This window comes from Heptranchias perlo, chromosome 9 (assembly GCF_035084215.1).
Source record: "Heptranchias perlo isolate sHepPer1 chromosome 9, sHepPer1.hap1, whole genome shotgun sequence".
Classification (NCBI taxonomy): Eukaryota; Metazoa; Chordata; class Chondrichthyes; order Hexanchiformes; family Hexanchidae; genus Heptranchias; species Heptranchias perlo.
The window spans coordinates 82,820,715-82,842,505 of record NC_090333.1 but is presented as its reverse complement, the minus strand read 5'-3'; the positions used below and the strand labels follow the sequence as shown (position 1 = coordinate 82,842,505).

Sequence of the window (21,791 nt, the reverse complement as noted above, 5' to 3'; positions counted from 1 at the left end):
CAAGCAATCAGCAACAAGCCCCGCAGATTGTTAAACTCCGCACGCTCGATCTTATCGATCAGAAACGTGGCAGTGCTAGAGCACCTTACCTGTCAGGTTCAGCCCTGGCTCGCAGCTGCTTCATGAAATCAGAGTGCTGCTGCCTCTGTTGGTCCAACAGCGCCGTCACCGGAGCAGCAGCCGCTCCACGCGATAGGTTTGTGGCCACAACAGTCGGGGAACCCGCTCCAATCCGGACACATGCCAACTCAGTCAACTAAATGGAAATACATTTTCATCTGATCAGTACAGCACAGATTAGAACGCAAGCTTGAACCTCCAGTTTTGCTTTTGAAAATCACTGAATCGCAGAGGGAGGCCAATCGGCCCATCGTGCCTGTGGCGTCTCTTTGAAAGAGCAATTCAATTGAAATCCTAGAGAATTGGACATGTACTTGAAGAGGACTAATTTGCAGGGTTATGGGGATAAAGCAGGTGTAAATGGACAGATCTAAGGAAGGATATACTTGCCTTAGAGGCAGTGCAACGAAGGTTTACTAGACTGATTCCTGGGATGAGAGGGTTGTCCTATGAGGACAGATTGAGTGGAATGGACCTATACTCTCTGGAGTTTAGAAGAATGAGAGGTGATCTCAATGAAACATGTAAAATTCTGAGGGGGCTTGACAGAGTAGATGCTGAGAGGTTGTTTCCCCTGGCTAGTCTAGAAAGTCTACAATTAGGGGGCATAGGACTGGGGATCGACCATTTAAGACTGAAATGAGGAAGAATTTTTTTTACTCAGAGGGTTGTGAATCTTTGGAATTCTCTACCCCAGAGGGCTGTGGATGCTGAGTCATTGAATATATTCAAGGCTGAGGTAGACAGATTTTTGGACTCTAGGGGAATCAAGGGCTAAGGAGATTGGGGGGAAAGCGGAGTTGAGGTCAAAAATCAGCCATGATCTTATTGAATGGCGGAGCAGGCTCGAGGGACAGTATGGCCTACTCCTGCTCCTATTTCTTTGTTCATATGTTGTTAGATCTTTCAAGGAGCCAGCACAGGCACGATGGGCCGAATGGCCTCCTTCTGTGCTGTAAGGTTCTATGATTCTAATTGATCCCACTCCCCTGCTCTTTCCCCATAGCCCTTCTTCCTTTCAAGTATTTATCCAATTACCCTTTTGAAAGTGACTACTGAATCTGCTTCCACCATCCTTTCAGGCAGTGCATTCCAGATCATAACTCACAGCTTAAAAAAAAAATCTTCACCTCCCCTCTGAAGTAATAATAAACAGCAATGGCGCAGTTAAATTCAAGTTAAAAGTTCAAGTGCCCGACCACTGTGACATTAAGTTTTTTGGTTACATTTTACGTTTCCCTTTTTCCAAAGGGCAGCAAGATGCCAACACTACACTGGAGGTCTGAAGTGTTGAGCACAGAGTGGCAACGATGGGTTTGCACCGTGATTCATAAATTGTTCTACCGATCCCAGCCGTGCTGGTATGGGAGGGAAGTCAATTCTCCACAAGGAGGAGGAGAAATGGAGGCCTACCCACACAGCTTTTGTGCACTTTGCACTCTGGAGTTTCCTTCAATAAACTCTTCCACCTCCATAACATTGCCCATCTCCGCCCCTGCCTCAGCCCATGAATACACTCATCCATGTTTTTGTTACCTCCAGACTCGACTATTCTAATGCTCTACTAGTCGACCTTCCATCTCCCACCCTCCGTAAACTTGAACTCATCCAAAAGTCTGCTGCCCATATCCTAACTCGCACTAAACCTGTGTTCGCTGACCTACATTGGCTCCCGGTTCAGCAATGCCTTGAATTTAAAAATTTTCATCCTCGTGTTCAAATCCTTCCATGGCCTCACCCCTCCCTATCTCTAACCTCCTACAGCCCTCCGAGATTGCTGCGCTCCTCCAATTCTGGCCTCTTGTGCATCCCTGATTTCCATCTCCCCTCCATTGGTGGCCGTGCCTTCAGCTGCCTCGGCCCTAAGCTCTGGAATTCCCTCCCTAAACCTCTCCACCTTTCTCTCCTCCTTTAAGATGCTCCTTAAAACCTACCTTTTGACCAAGCTTTTGATCAACTGTCCTAATATGTCATGTGGCTGAGTGCCAAATTTTGTTTGATAATCGCTCCTGTGAAGCGCCTTATTATATTCTACTACGTTAAAGGTGCTATATAAATGCAAGTTCTTGTAACAGCTCAGCCTATGCAGTACTTGCAAGTGAGTGAGCCCTTTCAACCAGATCAGGGGAAAGGGTCTTTTTGCCGAGTGGGATAAAACAAAGTTCTGAGTACCTCTTTGATCTGACGTGCTGTGTCCGCGGTCAGCCGAGCGGCCTCCACCTGTTGAGTCATCATTTTATTCGTGGACTCTTGCAGCATCTCCTGCCGTGTCTGTGCATACTGCTGCAGACTCTCTGCATGCGCCTGAGTGTGCAATAAACAAAAGAGAAGCCTTCACATCCACCAGTGTTCTATCAATCATCCCCAAAAACCAGCAATGCAGCAGAGTACACATCCAGGAGACCTTGAACTATCAAAATGCAAGTGGAATTGACTTTTCGTCCAATAGTACACTGCTTTGACCTTGCTGTCCAGTTTCATCACACAACACAAGTCTCACTATTATGTGCTTTGGTTTACAATCAAAATGCAAAGTCTCTCCCTCTCCTCCAGCCAATGCCATATATGGGCACAGTAGCCTTGCAGTTATGGTATTGCAGATCATGAGCACAAACCCCCATCAGGGACACAATCTTAAAATTAGTTCAGGAGTGAAATCAGGAAGCACTTTTTCACACAAAGGGTAATGGAAATCGGAACTCCCCACCACCCCCACCCCCCCAACCCAAAAAAAAGACATTGGATGCTGGGAGACAATTGGCATTTTCAAGACTGAGCTTGATAGATTTTTGTTAGGTATGGCAGGGATATCGATCAAATGCGGGTAAACGTAGTTGAGGTCCAGATCAGCCATGATCTAATTGAATGGCAGAATAAGTTTAAGGGGCTGAATGGTCTACTCCTGTTACTGTGTTGCTACGTCAAGTTATGAAACCGAATTCACTAATACTGGTGATCCATGGGCTGGGGGATGAGCAATAAAAGCATCCTCGCCAGCATCACCCACATCTCAAGAACAATTTTTAAAAAAAGCTGAGGACTACATTTATCTTCTTCATCCAATTTGCTTTGTTGGACAAGTGGATGCTCCAAAGCTACTTCAACTTTAACCCCAGAGCACCAAACATCCTTTTTGCACCAACCATTCTTGTAGGTTCTCCAAATGAGATAGAAAATGCAGCATTAATTAGAGGCAGTTTTGCACTCCGCAGCTCGGAATGTTTTGCAGAAGCAGGAAGTGCCATTAGAGAAAAGAAACTTGCACAGTGCCATTTCCGTCTTCAGGACGTCTCAAAGCTATTCACAGCCAATGAAGTACTTGTTATGTTTAGTTATCACATAGGCAAATGTGACAGCCAATTCGTGCACAGTAAGATCCAACAAACAGCAATCTATTTTGGTTGAGGGATGAATATTGGCCAGGGCACTGGGAGAACTCTCCTGCTCCTCTTCGAATAGTAACATGCAATCTTTTATGTTCACCTGAAAGATGGCACCCATGACAATGCAGCACTACCTCAGTACTACACTACTGACAACCTAGATTACCTGCTCAAGTCATGGAGTGGGGCTTGAACAGACAACCTTCTGACTCAAGAGGTAAGAACACTACCGCTGAGAAAAATCAACTCACGCAGGAGTTCTCAAAATAAACTATTCTGTAGTAATTTTCAAGCTACAGGGGGAAGCGAGTACTTGCAACTAAACACTAACAGCAGGGACTGAAGTGATTAATGGAAATACTCAGTCAGGCTTCTGCCAGTTCTGACAAAAAGATCATTGACCTGAAATGTTAACTGTTTCTTTCTCCAGAGATGCTGCCTGATTTGCTAAGTATTTCCAGCATTGTCTGTTTTTATTTCAGATTTCCAGCATCCGCAGTATTATGCTTTTGATTGAAGTGAGTAAGATGGCGCTCTCATAAGATATAGCATATTGGGGCACGTGGGCGCCATCTGATATATCTCTTAAAAAGACAGGAACCCCTCTGACCTTCCAAGTTTAATAACCCAAGTCCCGCTCGCCCATCATCCTGTGCTTGCTGACCTACATTGGATCCAATGCCTCAAATGTAAAACTTTCATCCTAGTTTTCAAATCCCATGGCCTCGTCCCTCCCCGTCTCTATAACCTCCTCCAGCTCTACAACCTCGCACTAAAATCTCCAATCCTCTGGTTCCGACCACCTCTTGTGCACCCCTCCCTTCACCCCACCATTGGCGGCTGTGCCTTCAGCCACCTAGGACGCGAGCTCAGAATTTCCTCCCTATCCAAATCTCCACCTCCCTCTCCTTTAAGAACCTCCTAAAAACACACCTCTTTGGCCAGGCTTTTGATCGCCCCAAATATCATCTCCTTTGGCTTGGCATCCATTTTCATGATTTCACCTCCACGAGACACCTTTTGTGGGGGGGATTCTGTGTTAGAGGCACTATATAAAGGCAATTTCTTTGCTGTTGTTGACAGTCCAATGTGAATTATTTCCAGACACCTGTAATATGCTCAAGTACCTGTGCTGCTTTCTGCCTGCTCTCCTCCAGCTGTCTCTGACTTGCCACCGTTTCCTGTTCGGCCTTCAGCTTCAGCAGGGCTATGTCATGCTCGTGTCTCTGTTGCTGGGCCTGAACACAAACAGCAATCAATTAAACAGGAACAGTGACTCCAGATTACAGCACTCTGCACGTGTGTAAATTTAACCCTCAGCACTTCGAGCGCCCAAAGAGCAGGGGCCTAATGTTTGGAATACAAAGCACCTCAAAACTCGGCAATGCCAAATGGCAAGATTTTATCAATAGGCTCAGGATTTCAATCTGATTAAAAATAATAAATGTTGCACCATATTGGTTTAAAACCTTGGAAGACCGCAATTTCTTGGAAACCTGGGCAAGTTCAGTTTGCCTTTCTATCATCTGAGTTGAATGTGCAGAACTGTGATGGAGACTAGTTTCTGATGTTTGCAGCCTTGTATATTTAAGATTCCACGCAGCATAAAACTAAAGTAAGGAAAATTAATGCTTATTTATTGCATAATCTTTGCTTTTCCTGATTTAGCTGAAGAATTCTGTGGGGAATCCTGCCTGGTGAAAGGTTTTAAATAATTCTTGTATTTAGAGAGGTTACAGCCAGTGCCGTTTAAAACATTTTATAATAGCAGTTCTGACAGAAACAAAAGCATAAACCAGTACCTTCAGGATTTGAGCTAACGACACACTCTCCTGTTGAGCAAGTGTGATCCCCCGGGTCCTCTCTATCTCCGAGAGCTGTCGGACAGACTCCTCTATAGCATCCAAGTAAGAGAGTTCAGCGGTCATACGATGCTGGAGTGTTAGTGGGGAGCTGAGCATGGACGCTGCAATAACCAAAAGGAAAACAGTGAGTGCTTAGATTTTTACAACTAGTCAAACAATGTATGGGGGAATGCTGGCTTCAGAGCTGGGAAAAAGATCCTTCACCCCTGCAGAACAGGGTTCAAAATGCATTTTGGGAACTGCTTAGTAATTTCTAGGGAACTAGATGGGACGAGACAATGAAATCTAGATGAGACTCACAAGCAAGAGTCAAGGATTTCAGAAGGTCCAAAGCCAATGTATCTTTAATTTTATCAGGGTACTGGTGAATGATTAGACTTTCATGGAGCTGATCATTCACGGCAACAATATTTACAACTAATCTCCAAAAATATGTTTTACATTATGTGCACAGTGATGCTGAAATGCAGCGTTTGATCACTCTTCACTCAGAGCATCTCCCCCCAACAATACCTCACCATTCCTGCTCCCCCCTCCCCCCAACACCTCCCCATTCCTGCTCCCCCCTCCCCCCAATACCTCACCATTCCTGCTCCCCCCCCCCCCACAATACCTCACCATTCCTGCTCCCCCCCCCCACAATACCTCACCATTCCTGCTCCCCCCCCCCCCCCCACATTACCTCACCATTCCTGCTCCCCCCCACAATACCTCACCATTCCTGCTCCCCCCTCCCCAATACCTCACCATTCCTGCTCCCCCCTCCCCAATACCTCACCATTCCTGCTCCCCCCCCCCACAATACCTCACCATTCCTGCTCCCCCCTCCCCAATACCTCACCATTCCTGCTCCCCCCTCCCCACAATACCTCACCATTCCTGCTTCCCCCCCCCACAATACCTCACCATTCCTGCATCTCCCCACCCCCCCCACAAGACCTCGCCATTCCTGCTTCTCCCCCCCACCAATACCCCGCCATTCCTGCTTCACCCCCCCCAATACCTCACCATTCCTGCTTCCACCCCCCCAATACCCCACTATTCCTGCTTCCACCCCCCCCAATACCCCACCATTCCTGCTTCTCCCCCCCCCCGACAATACCCCACCATTCCTGCTTCTCCCCCCCCCCCCCCCCACAATACCCCACCATTCCTGCTTCTCCCCCCCCCCCCCCCAATACCCCACCATTCCTGCTTCTCTCCCCCCCCCCCCACAATACCCCACCATTCCTGCTTCTCTCCCCCCCCCCCCCCCCAATACCCCACCATTCCTGCTTCTCTCCCCCCCCCCCCCCCCACAATACCCCACCATTCCTGCTTCTCTCCCCCCCCCACAATACCCCACCATTCCTGCTTCACCCCCAATACCCCACCATTCCTGCTTCACCCCCAATACCCCACCATTCCTGCTTCACCCCCAATACCCCACCATTCCTGCATCACCCCCAATACCCCACCATTCCTGCTTCACCCCCGATACCCCACCATTCCTGCTTCTCCCCCCACCCCCCACAATACCCCACCATTTCTGCTTCTCCCCCCCCCCCCAAACAATACCCCACCATTCCTGATTGCCCCCCACTCCCCCAACCTCAGTTTCCCATTGCACAACCCACAGCCTATTGATAAATAAAATGTAAGGAGTCGTACAACACCAGGTTATAGTCCAACAGCTTTATTTGAAATCACAAGCTTTCGGAGCTTTCCTCCTTCGTCAGGTGAAGGAGCAAAGCTCCAAAAGTTTGTGATTTCAAATAAAGCTGTTGGACTATAACCTGGTGTTGTGCGACTCCTTACATTTGTCCACCCCAGTCCATCACCGGCATCTCCACATCATGGATAAAATAAAACATATGGATAAACCAATGGCGCGAAGTCCTCAGTTACTGAAGACAAGCCATGCATGACACAGCACGTCTACCAGAGTCACACCAGTGAAACGCACACAACCTCACTCAACTATCATGGGGTCACCATTGCAATCGAGGTTCATTTAATCTATTTCATTGGTCCAACCTGCAGCTGAGGACGCGGAGGGTCTGGCTCCTGTAACACTGATGTCGGTGAAGTGCGGCCTGTAGCTTGGAGCAGGTGAAGATGCAAAGGTAGCGGTGGCCAGCTGCCTCGTCCCGTCTCCCGCTGCTGTTGCCGTGTCGTTCTGCAAAAGCCGCTGGGATATGGAGCTGGTGGCAGACTGATAGGACGAAGAGCTTGCAGCTTTCTTGGGCTTCAAAGCCTCCGCTTGGACACTGAAAGCACATAATTGCATGGTTACAAGTTTTGGCACAGGTAGCGAATTCAAAATTTCACTTGAACCACTCAATACTGCAGTTTTCAGATCTTCACATATCTGTGTACTGAAGCTCTGCTTTACAGCAGTCCATACTCAGGAGGCATTAGTAATAAACAGCACTCCCGATTACATGAGCTGGTGGCTCCTCTGCCATCCCCAAAAGCAAACCTTCCACAATACCATTCACCACTCAAAGTAAGACACCCGCTCATTGCCCAGACACCATGGCCTGCAGGGTGGTGAACCTGCCAAGTGCCCCAGAGGGCTGGCAGACCCAGTCGATCGACATTCAGCCAGCGGGATGGAGAGGTGCAACGACACTGTGCATTCACGCAGCACTCGTCCCAGAAAGCTACCCCAGGTGATAAAATAAACGGGACCGACTCAAAGGACAAGCAGCGAAGAGTAGGAACAATGCAGCCCTTCATCAGCGTGCACAGCACAGTCCCAGATCATAAGGCATTCCCAGGGAGCCCAACACCATGCCAATGGGACCAGAACCGTTCCCGTCAGCCTAATCTCAGGAAGAAGTACACCATCGCAGCAAAACACCAGAACAGGGGATCAAGTTAGGTAGCAAGTAACTTTCTGTCCTTAGTCCTCACCAAGCATGATGTGGAGATGCCGGTGATGGACTGGGGTTGACAATTATAAACAATTTTACAACACCAAGTTATAGTCCAACAATTTTATTTGAAATTCACAAGCTTTCAGAGGCTTCCTCCTTCCTCAGGTGAATACTCACCAAGCATGGCAGTGCAGAACCATATGAGCCCTCCTGCCCCCTTACCTCCCCACCCATACATTCTCTCCAACGCCCAAAAGAAAACAGCCCATCTCTAGATTCCCAGCCCACCTGTGCAAAACTCAAGAGGATTCATCATGATGATTGTCAGCACAGTCATATGGGTGGTAATGGTAGATGGGCAAAAACCCATCAAGCACCCCGAACCTGGCACACTGATGACTCAATCACCCCTTACTGACCACCCAGCTCATGAAAATATGCATTACGATACAGACCAGGTTTGATCAGTGGTTGGTTCCCACTTAGATTAGAGTTTAGGCAGCAGTAAAGGTGTTATGATGAGGCTCTGTGCCCTTGGGTTAGGGTGTGGACAGGTTTTGTGCTCCTCATTGCTATCTTGCAATCTTTGATGAAAAGGGCAGGTGTGGGGACTTCAGGCATGGATAGGATGGTGCTTGGCTGTGAAACCCCCTGTGGAGTAGCCCACCAACACCCAACATACACACTCACATAAAGAATGGCCACTTGGGCAAAGTATTGAAAGCATCAGCCTTGGCTCAGTGTCTACACTCTCGCCTCTGAGTCAGAAGGTCATGGGTTCAAGTACCACTCCAGAGACTTGAGCACGTAATCCAGGCTGACACTCCCAGTGCAGTACTGAGGGAGTGCTGCACTGTCGGAGGTGCCGTCTTTCAAATGACATGTTAAACCGAGGCCCCGTCTGCCCTCTCAGGTGGACGTAAAAGCTCCACGGCACTATTACAAAGATGATCGGAGAGTTCTCCCCGGTGTCCTGGCCAATATTTATTCCTCAACCATCACTTTAAAAAAAAGTTTGTGCGTCCTTGCTGTGCGCAAATTGGCTGTGGCATTTCCTACAGTACAAGATACTGAGGGCGTGAAAGGCGTTATATACATAGCAGCCTTTCTATCACCTGTGGGACAGCACCAGAGAAAGGGGTCATTACCATTTCTATCACTGAGATACACAGAGCTACATTATAACACCCCTAGTAATTATATACAGAGCCTCATTACACCGCCCATACTATTTATATATAGAGCTTCATTACACCACCCATAGTATTTATAAAAAGAGCTTCATTACACCACCCCCAGTATTGAAATACATACAGAGCTTCATTACATCACCCATAGTATTTATATATGGAGCTTCATGACACCACCCATAGTATTTATGTGTAGAGCTTCATTACACCGCCCATACTATTTATATACAAAGCTTCATTACACCACCCATAGTATTTATATATAGAGCTTCATTACACCACCCATACTATTTATATAGAGAGCTTCATTACACCACCCCCAGTATTCATACACACGGAGCTTCATGACACACCCCCAGTATTTATATACACGGAGCTTCATTACACCACCCCTAGTATTTATACATAGAGCTTCATTACAACACCCCCAGTATTTATACACACGGAGCTTCATCACACCCCCCCAGTATTTATATACACGGAGCTTCATTACACCACCCCTAGTATTTATATATAGAGCTTCATTACACCACCCCCAGTATTGAAACACACGAAGCTTCATTACACCACCCATAGTATTTATATATGGAGCTTCATTACACCACCCCCAGTATTTATATATAGAGCTTCATTACACCACCCATAGTATTTATACACACGAAGCTTCATTACACCACCCCTAGTATTTATATATAGAGCTTCATTACACCACCCCCAGTATTTATACACACGAAGCTTCATTACACCACCCATAGTATTTATATAGAGAGCTTCATTACACCACCCCCAGTATTTATATATAGAGCTTCATTACACCACCCCCAGTATTTATACACACGAAGCTTCATTACACCACCCATAGTATTTATATATAGAGCTTCATTACACCACCCCCAGTATTTATATATAGAGCTTCATTACACCACCCCTAGTATTTATATATGGAGCTTCATGACACCACCCCGAGTATTTATATATAGAGCTTCATTACACCACCCCCAGTATTTATACACACGGAGCTTCATTACACCACCCATAGTATTTATATATGGAGCTTCATTACACCACCCCGAGTATTTATATATAGAGCTTCATTACACCACCCCCAGTATTTATATATAGAGCTTCATTACACCACCCATAGTATTTATATATAGAGCTTCATTACACCACCCCCAGTATTTATACACACGAAGCTTCATTACACCACCCCTAGTATTTATACATAGAGCTTCATTACACCACCCCCAGTATTTATACACACGAAGCTTCATTACACCACCCATAGTATTTATATAGAGAGCTTCATTACACCACCCCCAGTATTTATATATAGAGCTTCATTACACCACCCCCAGTATTTATATACACGGAGCTTCATTACACCACCCCTAGTATTTATATACACGGAGCTTCATTACACCACCCCTAGTATTTATATATAGAGCATCATTACACCACCCCCAGTATTTATACATTTGTAAACAATTTTACAACACCAAGTTATAGTCCAGCAATTTTATTTTAAATTCACAAGCTTTCGGAGGCAACCTCCTTCGTCAGGTGAACGATGTGAAAATCACCACCCCCAGTATTTATACACACGGAGCTTCATTACACCACCCCTAGTATTTATATATAGAGCTTCATTACACCACCCCCAGTATTTATATATAGAGCTTCATTACACCACCCCCAGTATTTATACACACGGAGCTTCATTACACACCCCCAGTATTTATACACACGAAGCTTCATTACACCACCCCTAGTATTTATATACACGGAGCTTCATTACACCACCCCTAGTATTTATATATAGAGCTTCATGACACCACCCCTAGTATTTATATATAGAGCTTCATTACACCACCCCCAGTATTTATAAAGAGATCTTCATTACACCACCCATAGTATTTATATATGGAGCTTCATTACACCACCCCCAGTATTTATACACACGAAGCTTCATTACACCACCCCCAGTATTTATACACACGAAGCTTCATTACACCACCCCCAGTATTTATACACACGAAGCTTCATTACACCACCCCTAGTATTTATATACACGGAGCTTCATTACACCACCCCTAGTATTTATATATAGAGCTTCATGACACCACCCCTAGTATTTATATATAGAGCTTCATTACACCACCCCCAGTATTTATAAAGAGATCTTCATTACACCACCCATAGTATTTATATATGGAGCTTCATTACACCACCCCCAGTATTTATACACACGAAGCTTCATTACACCACCCCCAGTATTTATACACACGAAGCTTCATTACACCACCCCTAGTATTTATATACACGGAGCTTCATTACACCACCCCTAGTATTTATATATAGAGCTTCATGACACCACCCCTAGTATTTATATATAGAGCTTCATTACACCACCGCCAGTATTTATACACACGAAGCTTCATTACACCACCCCTAGTATTTATATACAGAGCTTCATTACACCACCCCTAGTATTTATATATAGAGCTTCATTACACCACCCATAGTATTTATATACAGAGCTTCATTACACCACCCCTAGTATTTATATATAGAGCTTCATTACACCACCCATAGTATTTATATATAGAGCTTCGTTACACCACCCCTAGTATTTATATATCGAGCTTCATTACACCACCCCTAGTATTTATACATAGAGTTTCATTACACCACATCTATCATTTATATGCAAAAAGCTTCTTTACTCCACCCCTTGATGTACAGGGCAGTTCATCACACCCAACCAATCTTTATGTACACTTGAGTCGACTCTACCTGGCTGGGGAGTGAATGAGGGCTTCTGCCACTGAGCTGTTGGTGTCCTTGACTTGCTCAGGATCTCTGGCTGAGCTTTGCCCCAGGCCTGGTGTCCTTCCTTCAGGGGAACTTTGGTCTGAAATACTGTCAGATGCCTTGGGACTGTCATCCACAGGAGAATTCCTCACACTCCCAGCAACATCAGCACCTGCCAAAACAAAGTTGTGCACGTCAACAGCATAGTCCATGAACATCCTGCTAATCACACCTTGTACAACAAACCTATAGAATTCATTTAATGTATAAAAACTATAACTACTGAATCTGCAGAACTCTATTTAATTCTTAGATCCTCACTGTGTTTCAAACCCAATGAATGAACCCGTGCCAAGCCCAATCCTCCACTTCCATGCAAGTGCACGTCTTACCGGCAGGAGTCGGGAAGAAGCTGGGGGAGGGGAGGGGGAGATGGAGATTGGGAGGGGGAGAGGGAACCTATTGGCTGTAAAGTGTTTAGGAATGTTTCCAGAAAGTGAACGTCACTATATAAATGCAAATTCTTTTCTCACTGGAATTGTCATGTAGCATGACAATATCAATATCAAAATGTCCATAAATTGACCCAACACCAAAACACTGACAACTATATGTTCAGAAATATGAATATTTCCAGAACTTGAAAGAAAGGACTTGCATTTACGTGCACCTTACACATCCCCAGGACGTCCCAAAGCACCTTACAGCAGCCAATCAAGTACTTCTGAAGTGTAGGAAACGCGGCAGCCAATTTGCACACAGTAAGATCCCACAAACAGCACTGAGATAAATGACTGGATAACCTGTTTTAGTAATATTAGCCGAGGGATGAATGTTGGCCAGGACACCGGGGAGAACTTCCTTGCTCTTCTTCAAATAGTGCCATGGGATCTATGTTCACATAACATAACCAAAGCAAATGCACCTCTGGACCATCAGATTCCAAGAACCCAGCAGGACACATCTAGCCAGACTGATACCACCCTCACGTTCCAAAGACAGCTTTCAGCAGTGCTGCAGATCAACATCACTCACCATCGATTTTCATTTTCTTTCTCGAAGAGCCGGAGGATCGGGAGGAGGCTGTGGAACGCTGTCCCGTGGACCGTGGGGATACCTCTCCGGGCCTTGCATCATATGAGCTTTTGCTGGGAATCTCCCCTTGGGAACTGGAAGGACTGCTGGCACAGCTGTTGAAGAAGCACAAAAGGAAGGGATTAATGCACAGCTCTTTCTGTTTCCAAACACATGCACTTTGTTGATATCACACAGTCTTTCTGAAAAGTAAATGATGGTTATTGAGGCAACACCCAAGAAAGCTGCAGAAACATAGAACGTTACAGGCTTTACTTTGGATGCACAAAAGCCGGTTCAGTAACAAAAGGGTTATTGACATGCTAGAGCATGGAGCTCCAACCTCTGGACACTACGGTGGTCTTTTTAACCAAAATCACCACGCAGGAACCCCACAGGATCAGGAGGACCACGCCCAATATCGACTTCAATGGCAAATAAAATCGGGTTGGGGTGTAAAATCAGCGTTGCACCCAATCCCTTTGGTTTCCCGATGGGCGGGTTAGGTTAAAATTGCCCCCTGCATCTCCAGTTGAACTTCTGCTGTTGCCAAGTTGCCACCGGGGGTCCAGAACTGACCTGACAGCAGCTCACTATGGAGTCACGGAACTGGCAAGTTCAGTGCATCTCCCAATAGATCTGGTTGGTACAATGTTCCACTCTTTGGGTTCTATTTAATATCAGGGGAGGGAGGGAAGGAGGGAGAGAGAATGGGGAAAAAAAAAACTTAAAAGGCAACAGACAAACAAATGGCAAGTTGTCCTCTGTGCTGAGACGTCCACGTCAATAACTGAGGATTCATTATGAACACTGAGGCCAGTCAGCGTCTGAAAGAGGACAGGTTAATGTTTCCAGGGAAGAGCCTTTATCAGAACAGGTGGTCAGTCAGGTGGACCGTGATGCTCCTCCAACACTGCTGTTCAAGAAGGGCTGTAAAATATCTTCCACTGCACAAAGATGCATGATTCTGTAGCACTTATGATTTACGTTAGGCCAAACAAGGTATCAGGGCTGCTGCAAAACGAGTACAATTATGATTTTTTTTTTTACAATTTCAGTACCTTACAAAGCCTCGAGCTGACCAGTTGCAGCCCTGTTTGGCAGGCTGCAGGGAAAAGCTATTACTGGCTCAGGGCCTCAATGCAGTCTAAAGCCGCACAAAGCATTGGGTCTCAGGGTGGGCCAATCCACGGCAGGCTCCGACCTCTACATCAGAAAGTAGTGGCCAGGGCTTCACTGCGGGGCCGCGGGTGCGACGGGCTTCACTGCGGGGCCGCGGGTGCGACGGGCTTCACTGCGGGGCCGCGGGTGCGACGGGCTTCACTGCGGGGCCGCGGGTGCGACGGGCTTCACTGCGGGGCCGCGGGTGCGACGGGCTTCACTGCGGGGCCGCGGGTGCGACGGGCTTCACTGCGGGGCCGCGGGTGCGACGGGCTTCACTGCGGGGCCGCGGGTGCGACGGGCTTCACTGCGGGGCCGCGGGTGCGACGGGCTTCACTGCGGGGCCGCGGGTGAGACGGGCTTCACTGCGGGGCCGCGGGTGAGACGGGCTTCACTGCGGGGCCGCGGGTGAGACGGGCTTCACTGCGGGGCCGCGGGTGAGACGGGCTTCACTGCGGGGCCGCGGGTGAGACGGGCTTCACTGCGGGGCCGCGGGTGAGACGGGCTTCACTGCGGGGCCGCGGGTGAGACGGGCTTCACTGCGGGGCCGCGGGTGAGACGGGCTTCACTGCGGGGCCGCGGGTGAGACGGGCTTCACTGCGGGGCCGCGGGTGAGACGGGCTTCACTGCGGGGCCGCGGGTGAGACGGGCTTCACTGCGGGGCCGCGGGTGAGACGGGCTTCACTGCGGGGCCGCGGGTGAGACGGGCTTCACTGCGGGGCCGCGGGTGAGACGGGCTTCACTGCGGGGCCGCGGGTGAGACGGGCTTCACTGCGGGGCCGCGGGTGAGACGGGCTTCACTGCGGGGCCGCGGGTGAGACGGGCTTCACTGCGGGGCCGCGGGTGCGACGGGCTTCACTGCGGGGCCGCGGGTGCGACGGGCTTCACTGCGGGGCCGCGGGTGCGACGGGCTTCACTGCGGGGCCGCGGGTGCGACGGGCTTCACTGCGGGGCCGCGGGTGCGACGGGCTTCACTGCGGGGCCGCGGGTGCGACGGGCTTCACTGCGGGGCCGCGGGTGCGACGGGCTTCACTGCGGGGCCGCGGGTGCGACGGGCTGCACTGCGGGGCCGCGGGTGAGACGGGCTGCACTGCGGGGCCGCGGGTGCGACGGGCTGCACTGCGGGGCCGCGGGTGAGACGGGCTTCACTGCGGGGCCGCGGGTGAGACGGGCTTCACTGCGGGGCCGCGGGTGCGACGGGCTTCACTGCGGGGCCGCGGGTGCGACGGGCTTCACTGCGGGGCCGCGGGTGCGACGGGCTTCACTGCGGGGCCGCGGGTGAGACGGGCTTCACTGCGGGGCCGCGGGTGAGACGGGCTTCACTGCGGGGCCGCGGGTGAGACGGGCTTCACTGCGGGGCCGCGGGTGCGACGGGCTTCACTGCGGGGCCGCGGGTGAGACGGGCTTCACTGCGGGGCCGCGGGTGAGACGGGCTTCACTGCGGGGCCGCGGGTGAGACGGGCTTCACTGCGGGGCCGCGGGTGAGACGGGCTTCACTGCGGGGCCGCGGGTGAGACGGGCTTCACTGCGGGGCCGCGGGTGAGACGGGCTTCACTGCGGGGCCGCGGGTGCGACGGGCTTCACTGCGGGGCCGCGGGTGCGACGGGCTTCACTGCGGGGCCGCGGGTGCGACGGGCTTCACTGCGGGGCCGCGGGTGAGACGGGCTTCACTGCGGGGCCGCGGGTGCGACGGGCTTCACTGCGGGGCCGCGGGTGCGACGGGCTTCACTGCGGGGCCGCGGGTGCGACGGGCTTCACTGCGGGGCCGCGGGTGCGACGGGCTTCACTGCGGGGCCGCGGGTGCGACGGGCTTCACTGCGGGGCCGCGGGTGCGACGGGCTTCACTGCGGGGCCGCGGGTGCGACGGGCTTCACTGCGGGGCCGCGGGTGCGACGGGCTTCACTGCGGGGCCGCGGGTGCGACGGGCTTCACTGCGGGGCCGCGGGTGCGACGGGCTTCACTGCGGGGCCGCGGGTGCGACGGGCTTCACTGCGGGGCCGCGGGTGCGACGGGCTTCACTGCGGGGCCGCGGGTGCGACGGGCTTCACTGCGGGGCCGCGGGTGCGACGGGCTTCACTGCGGGGCCGCGGGTGCGACGGGCTTCACTGCGGGGCCGCGGGTGCGACGGGCTTCACTGCGGGGCCGCGGGTGCGACGGGCTTCACTGCGGGGCCGCGGGTGCGACGGGCTTCACTGCGGGGGCCGCGGGTGAGACGGGCTTCACTGCGGGGCCGCGGGTGAGACGGGCTTCACTGCGGGGCCGCGGGTGAGACGGGCTTCACTGCGGGGCCGCGGGTGAGACGGGCTTCACTGCGGGGCCGCGGGTGAGACGGGCTTCACTGCGGGGCCGCGGGTGAGACGGGCTTCACTGCGGGGCCGCGGGTGAGACGGGCTTCACTGCGGGGCCGCGGGTGAGACGGGCTTCACTGCGGGGCCGCGGGTGAGACGGGCTTCACTGCGGGGCCGCGGGTGAGACGGGCTTCACTGCGGGGCCGCGGGTGAGACGGGCTTCACTGCGGGGCCGCGGGTGAGACGGGCTTCACTGCGGGGCCGCGGGTGAGACGGGCTTCACTGCGGGGCCGCGGGTGAGACGGGCTTCACTGCGGGGCCGCGGGTGAGACGGGCTTCACTGCGGGGCCGCGGGTGAGACGGGCTTCACTGCGGGGCCGCGGGTGAGACGGGCTTCACTGCGGGGCCGCGGGTGAGACGGGCTTCACTGCGGGGCCGCGGGTGAGACGGGCTTCACTGCGGGGCCGCGGGTGAGACGGGCTTCACTGCGGGGCCGCGGGTGAGACGGGCTTCACTGCGGGGCCGCGGGTGAGACGGGCTTCACTGCGGGGCCGCGGGTGAGACGGGCTTCACTGCGGGGCCGCGGGTGAGACGGGCTTCACTGCGGGGCCGCGGGTGAGACGGGCTTCACTGCGGGGCCGCGGGTGAGACGGGCTTCACTGCGGGGCCGCGGGTGAGACGGGCTTCACTGCGGGGCCGCGGGTGAGACGGGCTTCACTGCGGGGCCGCGGGTGAGACGGGCTTCACTGCGGGGCCGCGGGTGAGACGGGCTTCACTGCGGGGCCGCGGGTGAGACGGGCTTCACTGCGGGGCCGCGGGTGAGACGGGCTTCACTGCGGGGCCGCGGGTGAGACGGGCTTCACTGCGGGGCCGCGGGTGAGACGGGCTTCACTGCGGGGCCGCGGGTGAGACGGGCTTCACTGCGGGGCCGCGGGTGAGACGGGCTTCACTGCGGGGCCGCGGGTGAGACGGGCTTCACTGCGGGGCCGCGGGTGAGACGGGCTTCACTGCGGGGCCGCGGGTGAGACGGGCTTCACTGCGGGGCCGCGGGTGAGACGGGCTTCACTGCGGGGCCGCGGGTGAGACGGGCTTCACTGCGGGGCCGCGGGTGAGACGGGCTTCACTGCGGGGCCGCGGGTGAGACGGGCTTCACTGCGGGGCCGCGGGTGAGACGGGCTTCACTGCGGGGCCGCGGGTGCGACGGGCTTCACTGCGGGGCCGCGGGTGCGACGGGCTTCACTGCGGGGCCGCGGGTGCGACGGGCTTCACTGCGGGGCCGCGGGTGCGACGGGCTTCACTGCGGGGCCGCGGGTGCGACGGGCTTCACTGCGGGGCCGCGGGTGCGACGGGCTTCACTGCGGGGCCGCGGGTGCGACGGGCTTCACTGCGGGGCCGCGGGTGCGACGGGCTTCACTGCGGGGCCGCGGGTGCGACGGGCTTCACTGCGGGGCCGCGGGTGCGACGGGCTTCACTGCGGGGCCGCGGGTGAGACGGGCTGCACTGCGGGGCCGCGGGTGAGACGGGCTGCACTGCGGGGCCGCGGGTGAGACGGGCTGCACTGCGGGGCCGCGGGTGCGACGGGCTTCACTGCGGGGCCGCGGGTGAGACGGGCTTCACTGCGGGGCCGCGGGTGAGACGGGCTTCACTGCGGGGCCGCGGGTGCGACGGGCTTCACTGCGGGGCCGCGGGTGCGACGGGCTTCACTGCGGGGCCACGGGTGCGACGGGCTTCACTGCGGGGCCACGGGTGCGACGGGCTTCACTGCGGGGCCACGGGTGCGACGGGCTTCACTGCGGGGCCACGGGTGCGACGGGCTTCACTGCGGGGCCACGGGTGCGACGGGCTTCACTGCGGGGCCACGGGTGCGACGGGCTTCACTGCGGGGCCACGGGTGAGACGGGCTTCACTGCGGGGCCACGGGTGAGACGGGCTTCACTGCGGGGCCACGGGTGCGACGGGCTTCACTGCGGGGCCACGGGTGCGACGGGCTTCACTGCGGGGCCACGGGTGCGACGGGCTTCACTGCGGGGCCACGGGTGCGACGGGCTTCACTGCGGGGCCACGGGTGCGACGGGCTTCACTGCGGGGCCACGGGTGCGACGGGCTTCACTGCGGGGCCACGGGTGCGACGGGCTTCACTGCGGGGCCACGGGTGCGACGGGCTTCACTGCGGGGCCACGGGTGCGACGGGCTTCACTGCGGGGCCACGGGTGCGACGGGCTTCACTGCGGGGCCACGGGTGCGACGGGCTTCACTGCGGGGCCACGGGTGCGACGGGCTTCACTGCGGGGCCACGGGTGCGACGGGCTTCACTGCGGGGCCACGGGTGCGACGGGCTTCACTGCGGGGCCACGGGTGCGACGGGCTTCACTGCGGGGCCACGGGTGCGACGGGCTTCACTGCGGGGCCACGGGTGCGACGGGCTTCACTGCGGGGCCACGGGTGCGACGGGCTTCACTGCGGGGCCACGGGTGCGACGGGCTTCACTGCGGGGCCACGGGTGCGACGGGCTTCACTGCGGGGCCACGGGTGCGACGGGCTTCACTGCGGGGCCACGGGTGCGACGGGCTTCACTGCGGGGCCACGGGTGCGACGGGCTTCACTGCGGGGCCACGGGTGCGACGGGCTTCACTGCGGGGCCACGGGTGCGACGGGCTTCACTGCGGGGCCACGGGTGCGACGGGCTTCACTGCGGGGCCACGGGTGCGACGGGCTTCACTGCGGGGCCACGGGTGCGACGGGCTTCACTGCGGGGCCACGGGTGCGACGGGCTTCACTGCGGGGCCACGGGTGCGACGGGCTTCACTGCGGGGCCACGGGTGCGACGGGCTTCACTGCGGGGCCACGGGTGCGACGGGCTTCACTGCGGGGCCACGGGTGAGACGGGCTTCACTGCGGGGCCACGGGTGAGACGGGCTTCACTGCGGGGCCACGGGTGAGACGGGCTTCACTGCGGGCGCGACGAGCTTCGCAGAAACATTTCAAATTTGTTTATTCGTTCATGGGATGTGGGCGTTGCTGGCGAGGCCAGCATTTTTTGCCCATCCCTAGTTGCCCTTGAAATCTAAAAGGCCTTACACAGAATACTAGCAGCAAAGCTTCACACATTCCTCCTCATGGCTGAGGGAATCTTATCCAGACAGCTTGCCATCTAGATCTCACTCTCGTCACGCAGTTTTAAACGCAGGTGCAGCTATCACTTGCTGAATCAGTGTGATCGAGCATGCATGAGCCGAAGATGATCTCCTCCCTACTGATGCCCCAGTAAAATTACCCCAACTTTTTCTATGCTGCCTGTAACGGTTATGTCGATCTTCACCTTGTTTTGCTGCTTAATACATGAAAGAATTCACGATTTCAATCATTTGAGTGCATGATTGTAAAGGCTGTCGTCATGGGTTTCTGCCATTCGGGGTCACTATTGAGCTGTGTAGGCAAAGCACCAACCAGGTGTGCAGCAGTTTAGACCGATTCCATGGGACAGATGGCCCCAATTGTGGAACTGGAGCACATATTATTTATATACATATATAATGGCCGGTGATTACATTATCAGCTTTCCCTGTGATTATTAGTCGCCCTCACTCGACACATTTTTCTACATACTGCAAGCACTCAAACATTTGAAATCACTTGTACTAGACAGACACTGCAGTCCCAAAATCCACTCAGTAATGTTTCTTTACAAATCATCAGGCTTCCACCAATAAGTAATAATAACCAACAGTACTAGCCATTTGTATTAAAATATCAATCCTTAAAGTACTACTTATGGTGCAACATGTTAAGCTCTATAGAGTTTCTGTTCATTCTGCAGGTCGATGGTTAAATATTAACTAAATACTCCAAAAGCAACAGTAAAAAAGCTACCTTGTACAGCATGGGCTTTAGTGGGCTTGAACGTTCTGGGTCTCAGGGGGCACAAAAAACTGATGCTGTCACACTCCACAACCTGGCTCCATCCAGCTCAGCAGGCAGCAAAACCGGGGACAAGGTTTCTACAACAGCAGCTCACAGAATGCGTAGAGCAAAGCACAGCGAGGAATGGGAAGCAAATGCCAAAATTCACCTGCATCTGCTGCACGTTCCCCTCCAATCATTTCCAGTTACATACAGCAGGGGCAGATTAACACACAGGCCAGCGGCTAGGGACTCCAGCCAGATATCGGGCCCCGGTAAAACACACTTGTGTTTTAATGGACCGGGTCAGAGCGGGGGCGGTGGTAAGGGGTGCAGAGGGAAGTTAATGGTGCTCAGGGCTCCAAGAATTCTTAATCGGGTCCTGACATACAGCTGGTTAAATACATGCCGAGTGGCAGCTTCAGATTCTAAGCAGTTTCCAGTGCCCAGTGTAGTATTCCAAGTGGACAGGTTTGACAGCTGCTTTTGCTGAATCAGATGTCCATTCCAAATACCAACATAAATCCAGCAAATTGATCGGCATCTACGGGGTGGGCAGCAAGATCCATTTCAGAGCTGGCTCCGAGACCCACCCAACTCAGAGACTGGCCAACCGAGTGCAAATGGGCTCCGTTCTCAAACTGCGAGCCCTCAGATCTCTGAGGGAGTTTCTAATCCTTCCAGTTCTCTTCTCCACACTTTGCATTCCTATATATCCTGCCATTAACTCGCTCTGAAAACAATCCCCCTCCCTCCCAAAGAACAGCTCCCTTTGCAGGGTTTAGATGTTTTGATATGCAGCTCTAATACTGCCCTGACCTGAAGCCCTCCCACATATAATCACACCCTCTGCAATACTGCTACAGTAATACAAAAACAATTGACTGTGATACAACTCAAACACTACATTGATCTAGCCATTTTATGCACTCTGCAAATGTGGGTACATCTAATGTCAGCAGCAACCTACAAGAGGCAAACTCCATGCAGCTGGCTCCAGACAGGGTCTAAATTCTTCTGGGTCCCACATGCTGCTGTTGGAGACTTTTGTTTTGCACCTGCTCCATTAAACTGGGGAGAGTCGGTTTACCACGTATTGTGTCTGCTTGGCTCAGTTGGTAGCTCTCCCGCCTAA

General features: G+C 53.3%; 1 protein-coding gene across 2 annotated transcripts in view; it reads right to left on the bottom strand.

Annotated features, from left to right (window-relative positions):
* cep350 (centrosomal protein 350) overlaps positions 1-21,791 on the bottom strand; it is a 173,107-nt gene that overhangs the window by 68,278 nt on the left and 83,038 nt on the right. For both annotated transcript variants that reach the window (XM_067990822.1, XM_067990823.1), the window contains exons 14-20: positions 13,269-13,423; positions 12,216-12,405; positions 7,385-7,617; positions 5,306-5,469; positions 4,631-4,741; positions 2,293-2,424; positions 90-256 (exon numbers count right to left, since the gene is read on the bottom strand). In XM_067990822.1, the coding sequence (XP_067846923.1) occupies positions 90-256; positions 2,293-2,424; positions 4,631-4,741; positions 5,306-5,469; positions 7,385-7,617; positions 12,216-12,405; positions 13,269-13,423 (1,152 nt within the window). The remainder of the gene's footprint in view (positions 1-89; positions 257-2,292; positions 2,425-4,630; positions 4,742-5,305; positions 5,470-7,384; positions 7,618-12,215; positions 12,406-13,268; positions 13,424-21,791) is intronic.